This window comes from Takifugu rubripes, chromosome 14 (genome assembly GCF_901000725.2).
Source record: "Takifugu rubripes chromosome 14, fTakRub1.2, whole genome shotgun sequence".
Lineage (NCBI taxonomy): Eukaryota > Metazoa > Chordata > Actinopteri > Tetraodontiformes > Tetraodontidae > Takifugu > Takifugu rubripes.
This window is the reverse complement of record NC_042298.1, coordinates 11,773,063-11,791,811: the sequence shown is the minus strand read 5'-3', so window position 1 is coordinate 11,791,811 and position 18,749 is coordinate 11,773,063. Positions and strand designations below refer to the sequence as shown.

General features: G+C 42.3%; 3 protein-coding genes and 1 non-coding gene across 11 annotated transcripts in view; 3 read left to right on the top strand and 1 right to left on the bottom strand.

Annotated features, from left to right (window-relative positions):
* Positions 1-126: 126 nt before the first annotated feature.
* slc30a9 (solute carrier family 30 member 9) lies at positions 127-6,893 on the top strand. The gene is made up of 18 exons (XM_003970624.3): positions 127-251; positions 623-772; positions 894-1,088; positions 1,170-1,217; positions 1,345-1,444; positions 1,658-1,750; positions 1,841-1,923; positions 2,236-2,294; positions 2,719-2,786; positions 3,324-3,482; positions 3,714-3,849; positions 3,924-3,963; positions 4,043-4,114; positions 4,509-4,616; positions 5,118-5,283; positions 5,392-5,521; positions 5,648-5,761; positions 5,836-6,893. Exons 2-18 carry the CDS (start codon positions 664-666, stop codon positions 5,878-5,880), a joined length of 1,725 nt encoding a protein of 574 aa, XP_003970673.1. The 5' UTR covers positions 127-251; positions 623-663; the 3' UTR covers positions 5,881-6,893.
* A 1,452-nt stretch (positions 6,894-8,345) lies between these two features.
* mir103 (microRNA mir-103) lies at positions 8,346-8,427 on the top strand. The gene has a single exon (NR_105358.1). It is a non-coding gene; the product is annotated as a microRNA mir-103 (primary transcript).
* Positions 8,428-9,583: 1,156 nt separating this feature from the next.
* On the bottom strand, positions 9,584-12,131 carry grxcr1a (glutaredoxin and cysteine rich domain containing 1 a). The gene is made up of 4 exons (XM_011610901.2): positions 11,560-12,131; positions 10,596-10,835; positions 10,441-10,506; positions 9,584-9,912 (listed from the first exon to the last, which is right to left on the bottom strand). The coding sequence occupies exons 1-4, from the start codon at positions 11,962-11,964 to the stop codon at positions 9,733-9,735; spliced, it is 891 nt and encodes a 296-aa protein (XP_011609203.2). The 5' UTR covers positions 11,965-12,131; the 3' UTR covers positions 9,584-9,732.
* A 4,101-nt stretch (positions 12,132-16,232) lies between these two features.
* atp8a1 (ATPase phospholipid transporting 8A1) overlaps positions 16,233-18,749 on the top strand; it is a 69,031-nt gene continuing 66,514 nt past the window's right edge. For 7 of the 8 annotated variants that reach the window (XM_003970622.3, XM_011610897.2, XM_011610898.2 and 4 more), the window contains exon 1: positions 16,234-16,627. In XM_003970622.3, coding sequence (XP_003970671.1) covers positions 16,579-16,627 — 49 coding nt within the window. In that variant the 5' untranslated portion in view covers positions 16,234-16,578. Of the gene's footprint in view, positions 16,628-18,749 lie in introns of all 8 variants that reach the window. The other variant, XM_029847027.1, reaches the window with a different exon arrangement.

The following is an 18,749-nucleotide window of genomic DNA, read 5'->3' as shown; positions in this document are numbered from 1 at the left end:
GGCTGTCAACGCTAAACCTCTGATTCGCTTACGGTAATCAGCTCGAGTGCAACTCCAACCAATCGTATCACCCTATTCTGTCTCAGCCAATGAAAAGACCGGAACAGTGCTGAACTCGCCATCCTGTGAATAAAAAGTTAAAAAAAAAAAGCTCCTTGTAGCGGTTGTTCAACCAGTTGACCATAGTTTCTTTTTTTTTTTAAAAAAAAGAATGGATCCAGATTATGCATAGCGAAGAGTATCTTAAAACGGTATTATTGTGATTAATACTTTATCGATTCCAGTTGTTTGGATGTAGTTAAAGCTCGCACGGCAGTTGTTGATGGTAGATATCCTTCCCAAGTGCTAGCCTATTAGCCTGTTAGCTAGAATTCCGATTCATAGCCGCCGGACTCAAAGGAAGTGTCGCACTATTATGAGCTCTCTCTCCAAGTCATTCATTTTCGAAATCCGTACTCTTTCCTTGTGTTATATATATGTATATCTAGTGTTTTTGTGACGATGATATTAAATGGTTGAAAGGGGACGTGTGAAGAGGCGGTGTTTTGGCGTTAATCTGACTGAATTGAGTTAGAGTGACAAGCTAAGACGTAGTGACCTGGCGATTTGTTCCTCCACATAGAAAGTTCCTGCACTCCGGTACCGAGCCCCGCTAAAACGAGGATGTTCCCCTGTCTGGCCATCAGACCGCGGCATGTCTTCTGCAGGGTATCTTTGTGTCCAAAGGCGCCCTTGTCACAGCGGTCGCCACGGTTCCCCCAGCTGTGTTGCGGTAAGGAACGCAGTTATCTGGCATCTGTTTACGCACCCTATTATTCTGCAATCTCTGGCCGTAGTTTTGTTTAATTGAAGGATGTAATTGAAGGAAATGTCATCCATGTCGTGTCGCGTAGGGTGGACGAATGCTGGCATCCACAGCTGGGGGATCAGCTTTCCAGAACTCCGTGTTTCCTCTCACAGGCTAGGCAGAGTACAGTATTACTCCACCTTTGGAAACGACAAAGATGGCCTTTCAAAGTCTTCATCTAATGATGCTCCATCAGCTGAAAAGATCTTGTCGGCTGCTGGGAAAGCTGCCTTTTCACCAGGTGACATACTTGTGACTGACATCCTTTAGTAAACTAGTTTAATAAGCCGAGATATTTTGGATTAATTTGAGTTTGTCATAGGGTCAACAAAACAGGGACTGACTAAAGCTGAGACAATCCAAGTGAAAGGTAACAATTATTCACGCGCATCACAACTTAAATTTTCACAATGAATGAATAAGGAACATGATTAAAAACAGGAAGGACTTCTATACATCTTATATTTGAATACAAATGTCTGTGATGTTCTGTGCAGTTCGGGCGGTGCTGAAAAAAAGGGATTATGGAGCCAAGTATACACAGAACAATTTTATTACTGCAGTCAGAGCCATGAATGAGTTCTGCCTCAAACCAAGGTAACATCTTTTTGTTCTCTCCACTCCACATAAGTCAGCAACTTGCCAGAAAGGAGAACTGAGTAAAATATTTGGAATGTGTGTCTTAGTGTGGCAGAGCGAAAAGACTTAAAATGCCTTGGGTTAATATGTAACATGCCTGTGTGATTACTTGATGTCAGACTCTCACTTCGGGTCTTATTAAATAATTTCCTTCTCCCCATATGTTCGCAGTGACTTGGAACAGCTTCGAAGGATCAGGAGACGTAGCCCCCATGATGACACGGAGGCTTTTACTGTCTTTTTGCGATCAGATGTGGAGGCCAAGTTAGTTCTTTGTTTTAAGAGGATTTAATACTGTGGTGTTGCATTTTGGTGCGGTATTAATCATGCATTGTATTTCTCCCCCTTTCTCAGAGCTATAGATGTCTGGGGAAGTCAGGAAGCTCTAACCCGAGAGAGAAATCTCCGGAAAGAGATGGAGAAAGAATACCAAGAGAGTAGGTTTATTATTTCCCCTTTTTAAATATCTTTGTTAAGACTGTAATTTAATCGTTCAAATAAAATTTCAGAATTTTGGAAGATGTCAGCATTGTCTCACACTTGAAATATTATCTTTTTCCTGAGTCCGTTAATACCAGTTACAACTGCACTTACCACAAGCCTGAATGCTCTCCTAAAAAAATGGTTCTTTGCACAAATTAAGTAAACTGATCATCAGTGGAAACTCACACGCGAACTAAACATAATCACCCTGGTCTGTTGAATGAAATTTTTATGTTTCTAATTGTATTTCCTTTGATGACCTGCAGATATTTTCAGGAATCAACAGCTGTTGAAGGAATACAAACACTTTTGGGGCAACACAAAGGTGGGCACCTATTTTCTAGGTTTGGTTCAAAGCAGGATTTGAGGCAGTAAAGAGGAACTGATGTAACCCATTACAAAACTGATTTGAACACAAAAATAAATGCATTAACGTGTAGTGAAGTGTTTTTGTGTCCCTGTAACAGAGGGGCACCTTATCTCTGCCACCGTGTCATTATCTATTGTCGCTTATTTTACTGTTTGCTGCGGGGGTATTACAATGACTGTGCTGTGGTGCTCTTCTCTGGTGTGTCGTGGTATATTCTACATTCTGCTCTACATCGGCATGTGAAATGCACAAAAAGAATATACCATTCCTACATGGTTTGGTTTTTCCAAGTCATGAACTCAGTTATAGTAGGTTTATAAATGTGGAAAGGGGGCGTTGCAGACCTTTTAACTGTTTCTATATGGTTTGTTTTTCAAAGCCTCGGTCAGGAAAGAGGACGACATTTCTACAAGGGCCAGGGAAGGTGGTCATGGTTGCTATTTGCATGTAAGTATTCAAACTCGCACCATCTATTCTGTATTTTAGTCATTACATAAGTGAAACCCTACTGGATAATGTGGAATCTCGATGCGAGAGGCTTTAATGAAGCTGGGGCAGGGGTTATTGAGTTAGCATGATTGTGTTAGAGAGCATGTGCACTCACATGAACAGCAAAACAGTTCCTTCACCACATGTGCAGACTCATGAGACTCAATTAATGGCGGGGAGAGAAGTAGTCCCGTCTGGATTTAAAGCTGACGGTTCACGAATGTCAAACAAACATAATGAAATACATCCTGGTGTGTGCATGTGTAATTATGACATGCGTAACTTTAACCAGCAGCTAAATCTGTTTGGCTCCTAACAAAATGTATTGTGTTCTCCTGATAGATAATGTATAGTATAATTCCGCTCAGCAACAGTTGTTGCTTCCATAGTTTTACCGACAAAGTTAACTTGTAAACTATCTCAACTAACTGCTGTTAAACATTATGTATAATAAAACAGTGGATTTCCCTGTGACTCCTCTCATTTCTTGTTCAGAAATGGCCTGAATTTCTTCTTCAAACTCCTGGCGTGGGTCTACACCGGCTCAGCAAGCATGTTCTCTGAGGCCATCCACTCCTTGGCCGACACCTGTAACCAGGGTCTTCTTGCTCTGGGAATCAGCCAGTCTGTGCGCAACCCTGACCCTGGGCACCCGTGAGTACCCACAATGCATTGCACTATTAACAAATTAATGGAGTGAGAAATGTGAGGGGGGGTTGATGGGTTAAAAATGGGCAGTTAGAATTAGCGGTGATGTTTCGGCTGTTAATGGATGTCTATATTTAGCAGGATTCCTTCCTAAAAAGGATGATGTGTGGTAATTTGTTCCAAAGCAGCTGTTACCCTTTATTTCTTATATTCATGGCGCTGTATGTTATGTTTTAGGTACGGCTTTTCCAACATGCGCTACATTGCCTCCCTCATCAGCGGAGTTGGCATTTTTATGATGGGAGCAGGTCTCTCCTGGTACCATGGGATCATGGGGTTGCTGCACCCCCAGCCCATGGAATCTTTACTATGGGTGAGTGTTGGTGTGAAAGCTGGCTGGGGTAAAGTGCTCAGCAAGGGTATCCATGGTTTGTTTCTGTCTTACAGGCCTACTGTATTCTGGCAGGTTCCCTGGTGTCAGAAGGCGGTAGGTTATACAAATAAAGATCATTTACCATTTAAATGTTCTTTCTTTTTGGAGTGAAACAATTGCTCCTGTTTTTCAGCCACATTACTAGTAGCCGTCAATGAGATAAAGAAGAGCGCTCGCCAGCATGGAATTTCCTTTTATGAATACGGTCTGTACTGATTTTATGTTGGTCTCATATTGTTGTAGGTTAAGGCAGTGGCGTGCATCCTAATTAAGCACCAGTGGACTTCAGTTGTTGTTGAAACAACAGGAGTCTTTCTTCTAGAGCCGTTTTAACAGTTCATTGTTTCCTCAGGCTGTTCCTCACAGTACTGGCTGTTTTTTTAGGAATAAGATGACCATCTGTCATAAACAGTTAGGAGATGAGATTTTGTAAAGTAACATAAACCAAATGTGCTGGGACCATATCTAAGTAATCAACCTGGAACAGGACTGATTTCAATCTTATTTTTTAATGTAAATGATACAGACCCAGTGTAGATAGTGACTGTGCAAATGTATTTTAGAGTTACTGAAGGATTTTGTTCTGTTTTGTGGGGCAGTAATGCAGAGTCGAGACCCCAGCACCAACGTGGTTCTCTTGGAGGACGCTGCTGCTGTTTTAGGGGTCATCATGGCTGCTGGCTGCATGGGACTCACCTCCCTCACAGGTAAAAGCTCCGGCAGCTACCCTCATCCTCACGTCCTCCCTCCACATCATTTTAAACTTTATTTTCACATAGATTAAGATGTATCCTGCTGCCCTTTAGCTATTCATAACCACATTCAGCTGTAGACGATTCAACAGGTAAAATAAGATCAACTTTATGATCTGAATGCATGTAAACCAGTTGAGCTTTGCTCTGGCACTGGTAACGACGGTGTTGATCCTCCTGAAGTCTGGATACAATAATAACGAAAAGCACAATTAAGGTGAGGCAACTTTATGGAATGCAGTCAGAACAGTGGGGCTGAAAGTTAGATTCTAAGATGACAAACAGAACTTGGGAATAGAAAAGAAACAGGTGTGACACCGGGCGTGTGATATTTGCTCTTAGCTCTTTCAGCTGTGGTCATGTCAGTCTCTCAGGTGTCATATTAGAGGCCAGGCTGTCGGCTCGCAACACTTAATCTTTCATGTTTTCTATTGTTGCCTCTGGGCGGTCTCCTAGGTAACCCGTACTATGACAGTTTGGGTTCCCTTGGCGTTGGAACGTTGCTGGGCACCGTGTCAGCCTTCCTCATCTACACCAACACAGAGGCCCTGTTAGGCCGCTCCATACAGGCGGAACGTGTGCAGAAGCTGACAGAGTTCCTGGAGAATGACCCAGCTGTGAGGTCAGCAGAGGAGCAACACACACACACACACACACACACACACACACACCACCCACACACACAGTTAGCTTTCTCAAAGTCTTGACTGTATGATGTTGCTTTATCCAGAGCCATCCATGATGTGAAGGCCACTGACTTGGGGCTGAGTAAAGTGCGCTTCAAAGCCGAGGTCGACTTTGACGGTCGAGTGGTGACACGGTCGTATCTGGAAAAACAAGACATTGACCAAATCCTCACTGTAAGTTCTTTCAACCCTGACCCGCTCGCTCTCTCTCTCTCTCCAGAGAACAAGCATGCCGGCACTCACAGATGAAGACACAACAGCATCAGTGTTGGGAATCACACTGTTCTTTCATCTCTGCAGGAGATTCAGCAGGTAAAGACTCCTGAGGAGCTGGAGAACTTTATGCTGAAACACGGTGAGAACATTATTGACACTCTGGGAGCCGAGGTGGACCGTTTAGAGAAAGGACTGAAGGTACGTCTCTGAATCATTACCCGCCGCCGCTCTTACTGAACAGCTGTTAACAGCTGTGTTCTGCTTCTCCTCAGCAACGTAACCCAGAGCTTCGCCACGTTGACCTGGAAATACTATAATATCCAACCTGGCTCTGCTGAGGCAAGATTAATCCACCAGAGGGAAACCTGACATGACCACACCTACCTCTGCGATCTCCCCCCCATCCTGACCACGATGAAGCACACCCCCATCTCAGCGGGAGTCTTACTGTAGAATAGACGACAGCCAGATACAAAGACGGTGTTTGGGTAGCGGTCATTAGCAGTCGTGTTGCTTTAGCTTCACTTAAAATGAGAGTTTCTGAATTTCAGCTCTCATTCTCAGGTGAGTGTGTTTCTGGCTCCAGAGAACTTGAATCACACTTGCTGCATGTGGCGGTTTATCTCTGACTCGCTTCCAAAAACACACTTTCACCTTTGGAATGATGCTGGAAGGACAGCGGACAGTGGTTCTCTCACTGATTTTAAAAGGAACCCCAAAAGTTCTCAGACTGCTCAGACGGTGGTTTTTTGTGGCACCTCAGTGCTTCAGCTTGAGTTGGATTTTATTGGTTTTACAGATTACCAAATGCAAATGAGATGTTATCGATTTATAGAGCTGAAAATCAGATAAAGTGCAGTAGTATGGGTTGGTGCTAAACATTCAAACGACAGCGGCATTGCTTTTATTCATCGGACTTGTCAAACTCCAGATTTGTGGTTTAGGAAATGAGCGGTTGTACTATTCCAAAAATGAAGCTCCAGAAGGGTTTTCCCTGCTTGGAGAATACAAGAGAAAATGCACTAGAACAAGGCCCCCCCATCAGAGGGGCATCTGTCAGGACATCACCCTGTACAGTGTGTGTATAATAACCCCCCCCCTCCCCTTCATTACTTAGCTCTACTTAGCTGTTAAACATAATTGCCATGTGAACAATATTCATATTCCAAATGGACCACAGACATTTCATCATCCTGGAAACGTGGGGATGGATGGGTGGCGGGGGGAGGGTGTATATTTCTGAAGGTGTTAATAGTGTAATATTTTCATTTTGCATATGCATATGATGTCACTGCTGAAGGAGTTGAAATAAATGAGATAATTTATTAAATTATTTTGCTTTCCCTTCTGTCAGGCGGGTGGATTATTTTCAGTGGCGTCGAGTGAAATTGAAGCTTTACGTATTTAAAATTGGTGAAAATAAAAAACCTTAAAAGGTGGTAATGTAATGATATTCAGTCCTTTCATAGTAAAGAAGTTGTTATAAAATGCTGAGTGCATGTTGCTGCTCAGTATTGTACTTTTTTCAACATTTTTTTTTTTTGAGAAACAATGTGACTATATAACTATATATTCATATTTTGAAAAAAAATAGATGTTCATAGTTATGTCGTCAGGATTGGGACATAAATCATTATGCCTGACGTTCTTGTTCTAATTTTCCTTTTTCTTTTTAGTATATTATTCTTATCTGGCCACTTATATAGAATTATCGACTAATATGTACAAGCATAACATCTGATATTGAAAATACAAAGTAAACAAGTACATCATTAAAATGTTTTACAATAATTCCCAGGAAATAGACTGAGGCGACCCATGAAAGCTTGGAATGAGAGTCTGAGTCCATTAGATGGTGCAGTTGTAGAAAAAGGGGGGGGGGGGGGCACTAGCCTGTGCGCTGACGTCAATAAAAATAGTCATTTCAAACCAGTCTGCGCATTGACCGACCATTCAAAACATTACGCACGGCACCGCGGCTGGACCACGCTGGGTTACTCGACTGAAATCATTCTTCACCGAGCCCACGGAGGGATGCAGACAAAGCGGCCGGAGCTCCACTGCAGGTTTTATTCCCGTTCCGTCTTCTCACATTTGTGGCTGTTACGCGCATATCGGTGTCATGTCTCGTCAGTGGTGCCATCGCGCCACTACCCTTCCTTTCATATGTTCCCGTCTCGGGGAAAGAAAAGAAAAGAAAAGAGGTTGGGGGGGCGCGCTCTTCTTGTGCAGGCGGATGAAGAAAACAAGCAAGTCCAGATTTGGTTCTTGGTGGAGGTTGAACGTGCGTCGAGGCGCGTCTGTCACCAAACACCTCTTCACTCATCCCGCTTTCCTCTCCATCCTCCCCGTCGCCGCGTCCATCCATCTATTCATCAGCGAGAGGGTCTTTTCACATTCGGCGCCGCCGTTTCCCCCCTCTCAGTCTTTTCTCCTTACAGATGGGGGGCGCAGTACACCATCACAGTTGGGGGACTCAGATTTTCATGCAACCTCCCCTCCGTCGCCACAAGCCCGTGGTTACAAAAAGCCCAAACCCCCCATTACACCTCGCTGCGGAATTGGATTAAAGGAACCACATTTCGCGCGACGGTGCGACCACCAACCCTGTCGGAACCCGCAACCTTTAAAGTGATTTATATCTCCGCGCGCCCTTTTTCATTCTGTTTTGTTCTAGTTAATCGATGTCGGTTGCCGTTTCAGGTGCGGGAGCATCTCCAAGTGTGAAGACTTGCGTTGGAGGGGGGAGTCGTCATGGCGGATCATCACCATCGCCACCTTGCTCTCCGCTTTTAGCCTCTTTACAGTGCTGCCTTGTCTAATCATGTTCAAGCAGCATTGTACAGGGCTATGACAGCGTAGAGAACCGAGCTGCGCTTCTCTGACCCGCTTGGATGGCAGCCAAACGCATGACATCATCCCTTCAGACGAGAACCAGCCAGCCTCGAATGTGGTTCTGTTTGCAATAAAAGGCTGATTTTCATTTTCACTCCGCTGTTTGGACCCAAGGACTCCAAGCTCTTTTGTGCGAGGTACAAGAACCCCGGAATGCACCGAGTCCTCGTCACGCTGAATTATTGAATGCAAAGGTCCCTCTGCAGCCTGGAGATTATTTCACCGATCAGAATCATCGCATTGTGCTGCTTCTCCATCAGGTGATGATGGGGGCTGGACGGAGGGCCAGCTCCCCGAAACAAAATATCCTCTTAAAAGGTCCTCTGTACTTTTATTGCTATTCCCAAAACCTAAAATCAAAATAAAACTGTCATAAATAAATCCTGTTGTACAAGTTTGATTGGTTACCCCCCCTTAATTTCCAGCCGTCTAAAGATGCAATAAAAATAAACAACAAAGAAAATAAACCCCACACACAAGTGTCATCCTGGTCACACAATCAATGCACTTAAAACAAAGGTTAACATATTCTCATGGCTCAGCAGTGAAAATTCAAATTTGATTGATTAATTCACATTAGAATAATCAGTAAAGTCATATACCTGTTATTAAACAGGCTGTAATAATGAACTAAATCTATACTATTCAATTGTTTCTGGGCGCTTAGAAACCCAGAGTTGACCACCAGGAACAGGAAGAAACCTTGGACAGGTCCAGGTTCCTATGGGGGGATTGGGCAGGAGCTAATTGACCCTGGTGTAATTTGTGACTGGAATAATGACTGGAGCTACAGAATTACTGACAATAAACTCTAAATTAAAATCTAATCAATGATAAACTGTTGTTATCTTAATTTTATCACTTTAAATTCAGTTTTAGACTTTTAAAACTTCCCAGGGGTTTGGGGCTTGTCTTCCAGCTCTGGAGCCCAGTTTGTCCTCTGTGTCCAACTGTCCTGTGTCTGTGTCCTTCCTGACCATGTCTGAGCCGGGATTAGTAGCTGGAACATTGTCAATGGAGGATCTTCTACACCGATTAAATAACCAGCTCGCATTTGTTCGATTCACCTGTGGCAACCACTTTAACTCACGTCACGAAGTTTAGCAAGAACGAAACAACAGCAGAGCCACATAATAAAGGATTTTATTAAAAATGTTGTCTTCACTAACAATGGCTGTGGAAGGGGAGTGCTGCTGTGTTCAGGTTCACTGCCCGTGCTGCAGTTCCTGTCGAGACTCTTGGAGCCAGACTGTTGGCTCAGGCACTGAACATCCTCACTTGCTGCAGCTCCCACACGGCTGCAGGCCGTTCTCGTTGCAGGAAGTGCACTTGAGGGCTTTGAAGGAATCCGTGAAGCAGTTGCGGAACACGGACATCTTGCTGCCATGGCACATCGGGCACGGAATGAAGGCAAAGTCCCCACAGGTCTGGCACATGTGGGGATGCTGAACCCTCTAAAAAAGGAACAATTGTATAGTCTCTCCCAGTAAAACACCCCGAAACATTTATAGATAAATTTGACTGGCAAGAAAAATAATCATTTTTGAGGAGAAAAATATGCCATGTGCTTCTGTGTTAGCTTAGCATAAATGTCTATAGAGCAGTCTTATATGTTCAGTTGTACATAAATATTACTTTCATGTTATGTCAGCTATTTCAGTGCATCTAATAGAGCTCCTAAATGTAAATCTCTATTTTACAAAAATGAATATACCACATGGGATTTTCGCATATAGTTAAATTGCAAAAGTGAGCAATATTGATCACAACATGCATGTTCTCAAGCACTATAGGTTGTTCTATGGTACTAGACCTCGTCTGCCTGTCTCAGCAAATGTTGTTTTTACATTGTTTTCCCATCAAACTTCATGTTTGGCTGAATAACTGCAAACTCCATGTTAACATTGATTGGACGGGAGCTTGAAATTCCAACCAGACGTTGCCGCAGCTATCATGAAGAGATATTTGCTCAGAAAACTAACCTCGATTTTTATCAGAAGGTCTTGAAGCTCTCCGGACTCATTCATGCTCAATATTTTCTCAGCACCCTGTAAAACAAATCCAGACCAAAATTCTAAAGATGCTAAAGATTTGATTCTCATTGGATCGTGTGTAAAGGTCACAAAGCCAAGCTGACCCCGAGGTAGTGTCCATCAATGAACACCACCGGTAAAGAAGGAGGCTCTCCCACACGTTTGCAGCGCTCCTCCAGCTCCTTCCCGTATTCACAGTCCAGAGCGATGTTCCTCTCCACAAACTTCACTCTGTGGTTCTGGAAGATCTTCCGCACCAGCTCACAGCGCTCAAAGGTCGTCCTCACCACGCGGAAACTGGTGGTGTAGATCACGATCCGCCCGCACTCGAGAGACAACTCCATCTGAGAGCGAGGGGAAAATCCATGAAAAGGCAACTCTCCTGTGCTCCCATCAAGACGTAAAATCAATCAGCAACCTTGAGGATAGTCCCACAGGACGTAAACTGCTGTTAGCAATCATACTTGTGTTTAATAACCCCTTCTGGCAACATTCCATCTTTAAATTTGATGTTTTGTAATGAAGAAAAATTAATTCTGCTGTGCCCATGAATGAAATATAATGCAAAAGAAACTGCATAAAATGTGATAAATATTGGCTCAGGCTGAAGAGAATATCCATCATATAACTGGTGTGACACTAGAGTCTTGAAATAGGGCCGGTCCAGAGCTTTAAAAGTCTTATACGTCCACCCAAAATGACCCTAATCTCATTAATCAGGAGAAGGTTCATCTGTGGCACTCGTTGTCCACCTCTTCTTCACTTCAGCCCTGTGCATCATTTCTGCACCAGCAAACATGACGGAGTCTCACCTCAGAATAACAGATCTTGGTGGAGGGATACTAGAAAGTGCTGAGAATTCATTAACCTGATTAGTTTCCCCTGAAACACTTAAGGAAATGCATCATTAAACTTTAATTGCCCAGTGACCTTGTCTTCTATTGTCAGCTTTCATGCCAGCGTGCACTTACGTGAAGCTGTAACTAGACTTGAGGAGGACGACACTCCTTCACTCATCATGAAGATGGTGTAGAAAGCTGATAAAACAAGAGCATCTGGCGTACTTACACTGTTAGAACTGGGAAGGTTCTCAAACAGGGTCTGACCCGCGCTCACTTTGTGTTTGACCCCTCTCACTGTCCCATTTTTGCTGAGGATGTTCACTCTTTTTGTGGTGAAGGTCCAGTCCTTGGTAGCCCCTGCGTACATGAGCAGGTCATCGGGCTCACACCCGCCCTCATCAAGCTCAGAGCCCGGGTAGCCGTACAGGTGTCCCTGCAGGTCTCCGCTGGTGGAGGGCGTGCTGGCCCGGTCAGCATCGGAGCTGCTGGTGCAGTCTGAATCCAGGGAGTCTGAAGGCCCCTCATCCTTGAACATCTCCTTGAGGATGCGACCGCTGTTCCCTGAAGCCACGCGGAACCTGACCCGCTTCTGTGGCTTCTCCTGGCCGTCCGTCAGCATGGTCTCCTCCATCGCAGACCCGCTGCCACCTTACGTGGTCCACAACATGGCAGCAGAACTCCGGGAGGTTCATTCGGAGTCAGACTGTTTGTCCCCGTGGATTACAACCACGTTTAATCCTCGCTGTTTGAACAGAGCTAAAAACGACCGAGAGCCTGTAAGCTGCATTACAGTCACACTCACACTGCAGTAAATAATGCATGCATTTCTGCCATGGCAACCAAGCAAGCTCATCTAGAGTAAAATGATACTTATGTTTGAATTATTCATCACACTTTACGCAGTTTTCACAAAGCTTTTACAGAAGACTTTTAATAGTTTCACTTCAGGTACTTTATGGAACGAAGACACAAAACACACAAGCACAGTGATGTCATCACATAATATTCAAGATGTGTCAGTCAGCTGGACATTTGGGCTTTTCTAAGCAAACATGGGAAAGACATTCATGTAACAAAAAAAATTATACCGTTGCCATTGAAACGCCAAACTGATTAGAGTTTAGACATACTGGTCTTAGTTGACATCCACTTTGTTGTTGTTTTATTCATCATATTAAAATCTATTCATTATCTGACATTTTAAAAGTTTTTAATTTGCAGAATAATCCCACCCTGATCTTTATCTGAAATGAATATGGGTCTATTATTCTGGCAGATGATGCTAAAACATCTGAGCAAACATGTATTTGATGTAGAAAATGTCTTTATCTTTATCATTTTGCATAGTTTCAAAGTAATATATATAAGTTGCAGTATTTTACATAAATGTGCTTACAAGCAACTGTCAACCTGTAGGTTATTTTTGTAGTTTTTATTGTAGTTTTCCTTTAATTTTTACTCTTTCAGGCTACCTTGAATTGAACCATATTTTGTTGTATTTCATTTTGATTTTTCACTTCCCCATATTGTGAACCATATTATAGACAGTAACTTAATATAATATAATATAATATAATATAATATAATATAATATAATATAATATAATATAATATAATATAATATAATATAATATAATATAATATAATATAATATTTTCTGAACGGGCTGGATTACATATCCTATATTTAGCAGTAAGTATAAAGCTGCTTATGTTACTCAGCCTGCCTGCTCTTATAATTGGAATAAATCTGTCATGGGTTTTACATATCATTTTCATTTTAAATAGGTTCTTATCACAGAGGAGCAGTTTCTTCATCGATTTCCTTCCATGTCACAATTTACAGTTTTATATTTTATTTAATCCCAGGTGAAAGTGTCACAAAAATGTGCTGACAGCAGAGGAGTTGTGCCTGAAACCACCTCTGTTAAGATGTGACAGGGACACACTTATCTACAGCTTTCACCCAAACACACCCTATCCGTGTTGAGACAAGCAGCCATTTTATCTCACTTCAGCACATTTAGACTTGCTGATCGAGGCCTCCTCATCAGTGTTGTGTTGTCATGTGAGACCCAATGACCTCAAATAGTATTCTAAATATGATTATTGATTTTACTCTGTCTAATTTATCAATTGTAGCCCATGAGGTGGTGATGGCAGATGATTTACCACTGCCAGCTCAAATTTTCTGTTGCCATAATAAGACACATTTCAACTTTGAAACAGGTTCAAACTAGCCCATCACATCTTTCATGTTGTCATTTGGGCTGCATGAGAATTAAAATCACCACAGACCATACACTGACTGATCATATGTGATTAATCAATTAATGACCTCACCGTAACGACCTATTAGTTACCACTAGGGGGCAGAAGACAGTTGAAGCACAGTAGGCCAAAACCTGAGTCCTGCTGCCCACAGTTTGCTCAATATTGAGCATTTAATGATCAGCCGAGGTCACTAGACGAGGTTTAACTCACCCAAGTGAAAGAAGAACGCATTTTAAGGCATCAGTCACGTGTAAAACCCTCTGTCTGTGACCCTCTTTCTGTATTTTTGTGCTGTCTTGCTACACATTGTCCTCTAGTTAAACTATTTGGGGTAATATTTATTCAGCATGCAGGACATTGACATTTTAGATGTCTGAAATTAGATTATTTGTAGGATGGTGAAGTCACTTGTTCTTGAACCTGAGGGGTTTTTCCAAGACTGTCATATTCATCTGCCTATTAAAAATACTGGTTTGGCGTATTTATCCTGATAATCTGCTAGACTGTTGATATTTGCATATTAATATTAATAATTTAATAAAGATAAATAGGGTTAGGGTTAGGGTTAGTCTGGAAAGTACTTTTTTGTGAAGTTTTTGGCATTTGCAAAAGAGATTGAGCTAAGTAAACTTTAGGCACCAGACAAATAAATTTATAAGCAAATTATAAATAAATCCTTATGTGAATATTTAAGGGATGTAAAGCAGTTGCTGCCAAAATGACAAATGACAAAAAATACATTTGGAGGTAGATGAAAATAAACAGTGTTCTACAAATAATCCAATAAATAATTATTTATAATTATAAATACTCACAGTGCTTGTAAGAAACCCAGATGTTTTTAATAATAGAAATCAGTACAGCTGTTAGAAGTCAAGGCTTACAGCATAAAACATAAACCTGAGACACATGCACATAATTGAGGGAGAAGGCTTCGAGTCACTGTTGCCTAGCAACCACGGGAGCCAGTTCTAAATCCCCATGGTGGTGAGCTGACGCTAAATTAAGGAATGGAGAAAAGCGGGCAAATGTTTGGGAGAAATGTGGAGTGAGAGGAGGTGCAGATGCTCACGTGTGTGTTTGAGTTCTTGTGTTCAGCACAGGGGTCCAGTGAGACTGGCTGAAAGGAGTGGGCATCTGTGCTAGACTGACACACTTATGTGATGCTGGCAGGGGAATAATCTCATCTGCCCCCAGTTCCCATGACAGTAAAAACATCCTTATTACAAAAAGCATATCAATCACTGGTGCAGCAGCGTTTCTTTGAGCTCCCTTGACATAAAATTGTAATCTCACACAGGAATATACCTGATATCTGCAAAGAAACACGTGCTGTTCAGCAGGATGCAGCCTTACAAACACATCTGGGAGACTGCAGTTCTGTCAGGCAACTGCAGTGGTGCTGCTGCTGTACAGATTCTGCCTCCTGCATGTCTGATTTTTTTTTTTAAATTCAGCTGCAGTGACAATGAGAACGTGCTGTAATTTGGTGTACAGAGGCATTTTCTATGTTACGTTCTTGTTGTTTAGCTGTTACGGCCATCTTTGTTTCATTAACCGAGAACTCGTGTTCATGCAGATTCATTACAGACAAAACTGTAATCAGGTGTGACTCACAACCACCAGCTTCTCTGTCAGTAATCAGTAACGCTGTGACTGATCATGGTCTCTATTTCCAAAAAATTCCATGCTTAAATCCTCAGTTGCTGCATTTTTGCATGCCCTTTTTTCTATTATAAATAAATCAAATATTATCTTGTCAGGGTCAAGTTAATTTTGTATTGTTTCACTTTTAAAAGGGTTAAGTATCTTCTGATTATGAGTTCAGCTGTTTGCAAGAACTGATGAGATAAGATAACATAGAAAGTTTTCTCTCATGGCTGAGGTGCCCTACAGCTCCAGCTCTTCCCCTCTCCTCTTATAATAGTGTTATCATGGTTAATATTAAAGGGAATTTATAATGGTTTGATAAAGTATCCAATGTGACACCACCCTCTTTTCATTCAGACATTAGCTTGTAGCAAATGCTGAATTATAGTGTTTATAATCAAAATTATTACGCTAATTTATACACACGGGGACTTTTAATTCACACATTTTTCTGTTTGAAGTGCTCAATAATTTTGATTCCATTTTATCTGCATTTCAACAGCTGCATAGTAACACAGTTTTATTAAATAGTACGTTAGTTACAGGTATAGAGATAAATTAAATCCTATTTTCGTTTTCTGAAAATTAAGTTTATATGAATTTGATGGGTACAAATATTTTCCTTGTAAACTAGGTTGTTGCTGAGAACAGAATTCTATTAATATATGAATATCTTAATACTTAATAAAGAAAAGGAGCTCGATGCCATTAACCAACTCCCTCCCACTACACTATTGTTGGTGAATACCCGCAGAAGGGGGAATCTTCAATTTCCAAAGATGTTCAAGAAGATTTGTAAAAAAAAAAAATCTCTATCGTGGCTGCTTGTGTTTGCTCGAATTCTTACAATATTTACAGATAATACACGTCACTTGACTTGGGTTTTTCGGAGAATAAAATAATTAGGCGTCATTGTCAGTAAGCACCCCTCAGACTAAATTACAAATGGTACGGTCCTTATTGTGAAGCGGTACAGTTACCCTCTCGCCAGTTTATGGTGAGTGCCGCTCGCGCCTAACGGAGGGTGTCCGCCACTTTGATAATCCGCCGCGTGAACCAGGATGCTGGGCTTTTTATGAAGCCGTGGGCTCGTGACCGCGGTTCCATGACGACCGGCAAATGAAAGCTGTTTCCTCGCCCATCGCTCTCATTTGCACCAAACACGCCGCAGTTTTGTCCGCATGAGAGAGGATCCCTCCGATACATTTCTGCCCCTTTTGAGGTTCTTTGACGCTTGAGAAGAAGCAACCGCAGCCTCCGGAAACACCACTAACGAGCCGCGGCCGTTTGACAGGTGCCGTCGCCCGGCTCTGTGGGGAAAGATGCCTCCCGTCCAGAGAACCATGTCCGATCTGCGTACCCGGTCGGAGGGTATGTAAAGATCACTTTACTTGCATTTCTTTGAGAATTGCTTGCATTGCATCCCCGAAGGCCAGAGGGTAGCTCCATGAGAGTAAGGTTACTGCACAATAACTTGCTAGCTTAAGCTTTGATGAATCGTCCCCCAGCATGGTCCAGACACATCAGGGAGGAACTGAGAGTTAAAGAGACTCTTCTGCAAAAAAGAAACTTTGGAATTTAGGATTATTTTGACGCAAGAAATTCTGCAAGCTAAGTACCGGTAATTGCACTGTGAATTTCAAGACCTGTACACGGACCTTTTGAGAATTCTAAACTGTGTGGACCCCCCCCTCTCCCAAAAAAAAACCCTTGGGGTATCATCAGCAAGGAGAGGGGCAGCTCAGAATAAGTCCAGCGTCTCTATCTGTAAAAGTTGAGTCCTGCTATAGATGCAGTCTGCAGGGTTCTTTATGAAGTCTCGTCTATGAGTCACAGATCTTTTAAATCCACGATTTCTGGTCTTGGACATCATTTATCTTCAGGATTCAATAAAATGGCACAGTCTCTGTGATGTGTTTTGATGTGATTGGGTTTTAAACTATTGCAACACATTGACATCACTGATTCCGTAACTCTACGAGATTGTTTCACACAAGAATATTTCCCCCTGAAATGGACCCTTCCTCCAAATAGCTACGACATTAGCTGATACATTTTTAAAGAGACATGCAACTTGTTTTAAAAATTCAGTATTTTTGAGCATGAAAGACTGTCAGCTGCCTACAGAGAAGCTTAAAAAAAATACAAGATTTTAGAGTTATTTGTCTATTCAAACATATCTTCTTCAGGGTGTTGGGCGATGTTGTGTATTTTATATATTAATATGTAATATTGTGTCAGTTATTGGTTTTGTGAGTCTCTCAGCATTGCTCTGCTAAGAGATGTGGTCTCATTACTGTCATTTTGCTGCCACTTTCAGAAAATACTTAAATGCACTCATATCACTTTTAAGAAGCTTCAGAATTCTTGTTCCCCTTTTTTGGACAGTTTGATGGGCAAAGCCATCATATGATATTCAGCGGGTATAAATGGCGTCCGTGATTATTCATTCATTTCAGACAGTTAATACTGGACGCAGGATAGAAAACAGACTAGTGCGATGTATCCTCCATCCATCCTTCACTCATCGTCAGGATTTCAGCCAGTTGTCTTCTATTACATTAAAACTGTAAATAATTCAAGCACTCTCCATAGATTCCAGAAAACTGATTAATAATGTGGTGGTGGCTGTCACACGAGCAAACACATGAATTATACAGCAGCTATTGCTAGATATAGCCATCCCCCACCTACCACACGGTACCATTTAGGTTACAAAGAGCTCTGTTTCACTCGCCTCTGTTGCACAGAGCCAACACCCTCATCTCCCTGCTTCAGCAATAAAAGCGAGGCATCATGTTTTCTCTTAGAAATAACAAGTTGAATGCAAGATTTGATCGTTTCTGTCACTGTTATAACTGATCACCGACTTCTGCTTTTAAGCTGGCTAACTATATGTTCTCCAGCTATCTCCTGTGTGTCTGTTCTGCAGCATTTCCTTTGGCTGCTTTCACCAGAGCTGGAGCACTTTCCCCACCCTTTATTTTTTTTAATCACCACACTGCATCAAGCAGGCCTGCATCTAGAAAGGGCAGCCCTTTGCCAGGCTTACTACCTAATCCGTCAGCGGCCTGTCTGTCAGCGTTCCGTGCAGCACACTCCCCAGTCTTGCCCACTACGTGCCACTCCACTTCTTGTCACTCTTCTCTGTTGAGCTGGGGAAACATCCGACATCACTCTGTCAGTGCTGGTGTCTCCAGAATAACCTTATCTAGGGCACTAGATGACGTCAGGAGCTGTCAGCATGCTTAATGTGGGATTCCATGATGACAGCAAGGCACCTTTTTAGACATTGATCTCCTCTAGAACGTGTTATGATAGACGGTAGATTTGGTAGTACACTTTAAAACCCGCTTCTGCTAACTAAATAGGAAAGCTGATTGATGTAATCCAAACTCGTTAAGCACAGATGGAAAGAAACATCTGTTGACCTTCGTGTTAATGTGTATATATAGAACAAATCCCTTCCCAATGTTGACACCAGAGGTGGAGA

Coding starts and splice junctions, on each gene's coding strand:
- slc30a9 (XM_003970624.3), top strand. CDS start 664: ATGTTCCCCTGTCTGGCCATCAGACCGCGGCATGTCTTCTGCAGGGTA. Junction 1,924..2,235: donor GGAGAAAGAATACCAAGAGA/GTAGGTTTATTA, acceptor GATGACCTGCAG/ATATTTTCAGGAATCAACAG. Junction 4,617..5,117: donor GGGACTCACCTCCCTCACAG/GTAAAAGCTCCG, acceptor GCGGTCTCCTAG/GTAACCCGTACTATGACAGT.
- grxcr1a (XM_011610901.2), bottom strand. CDS start 11,964: ATGGAGGAGACCATGCTGACGGACGGCCAGGAGAAGCCACAGAAGCGG. Junction 10,836..11,559: donor ACCTTCCCAGTTCTAACAGT/GTAAGTACGCCA, acceptor CCTCGCTCTCAG/ATGGAGTTGTCTCTCGAGTG. Junction 10,507..10,595: donor TTGATGGACACTACCTCGGG/GTCAGCTTGGCT, acceptor TTTGTTTTACAG/GGTGCTGAGAAAATATTGAG.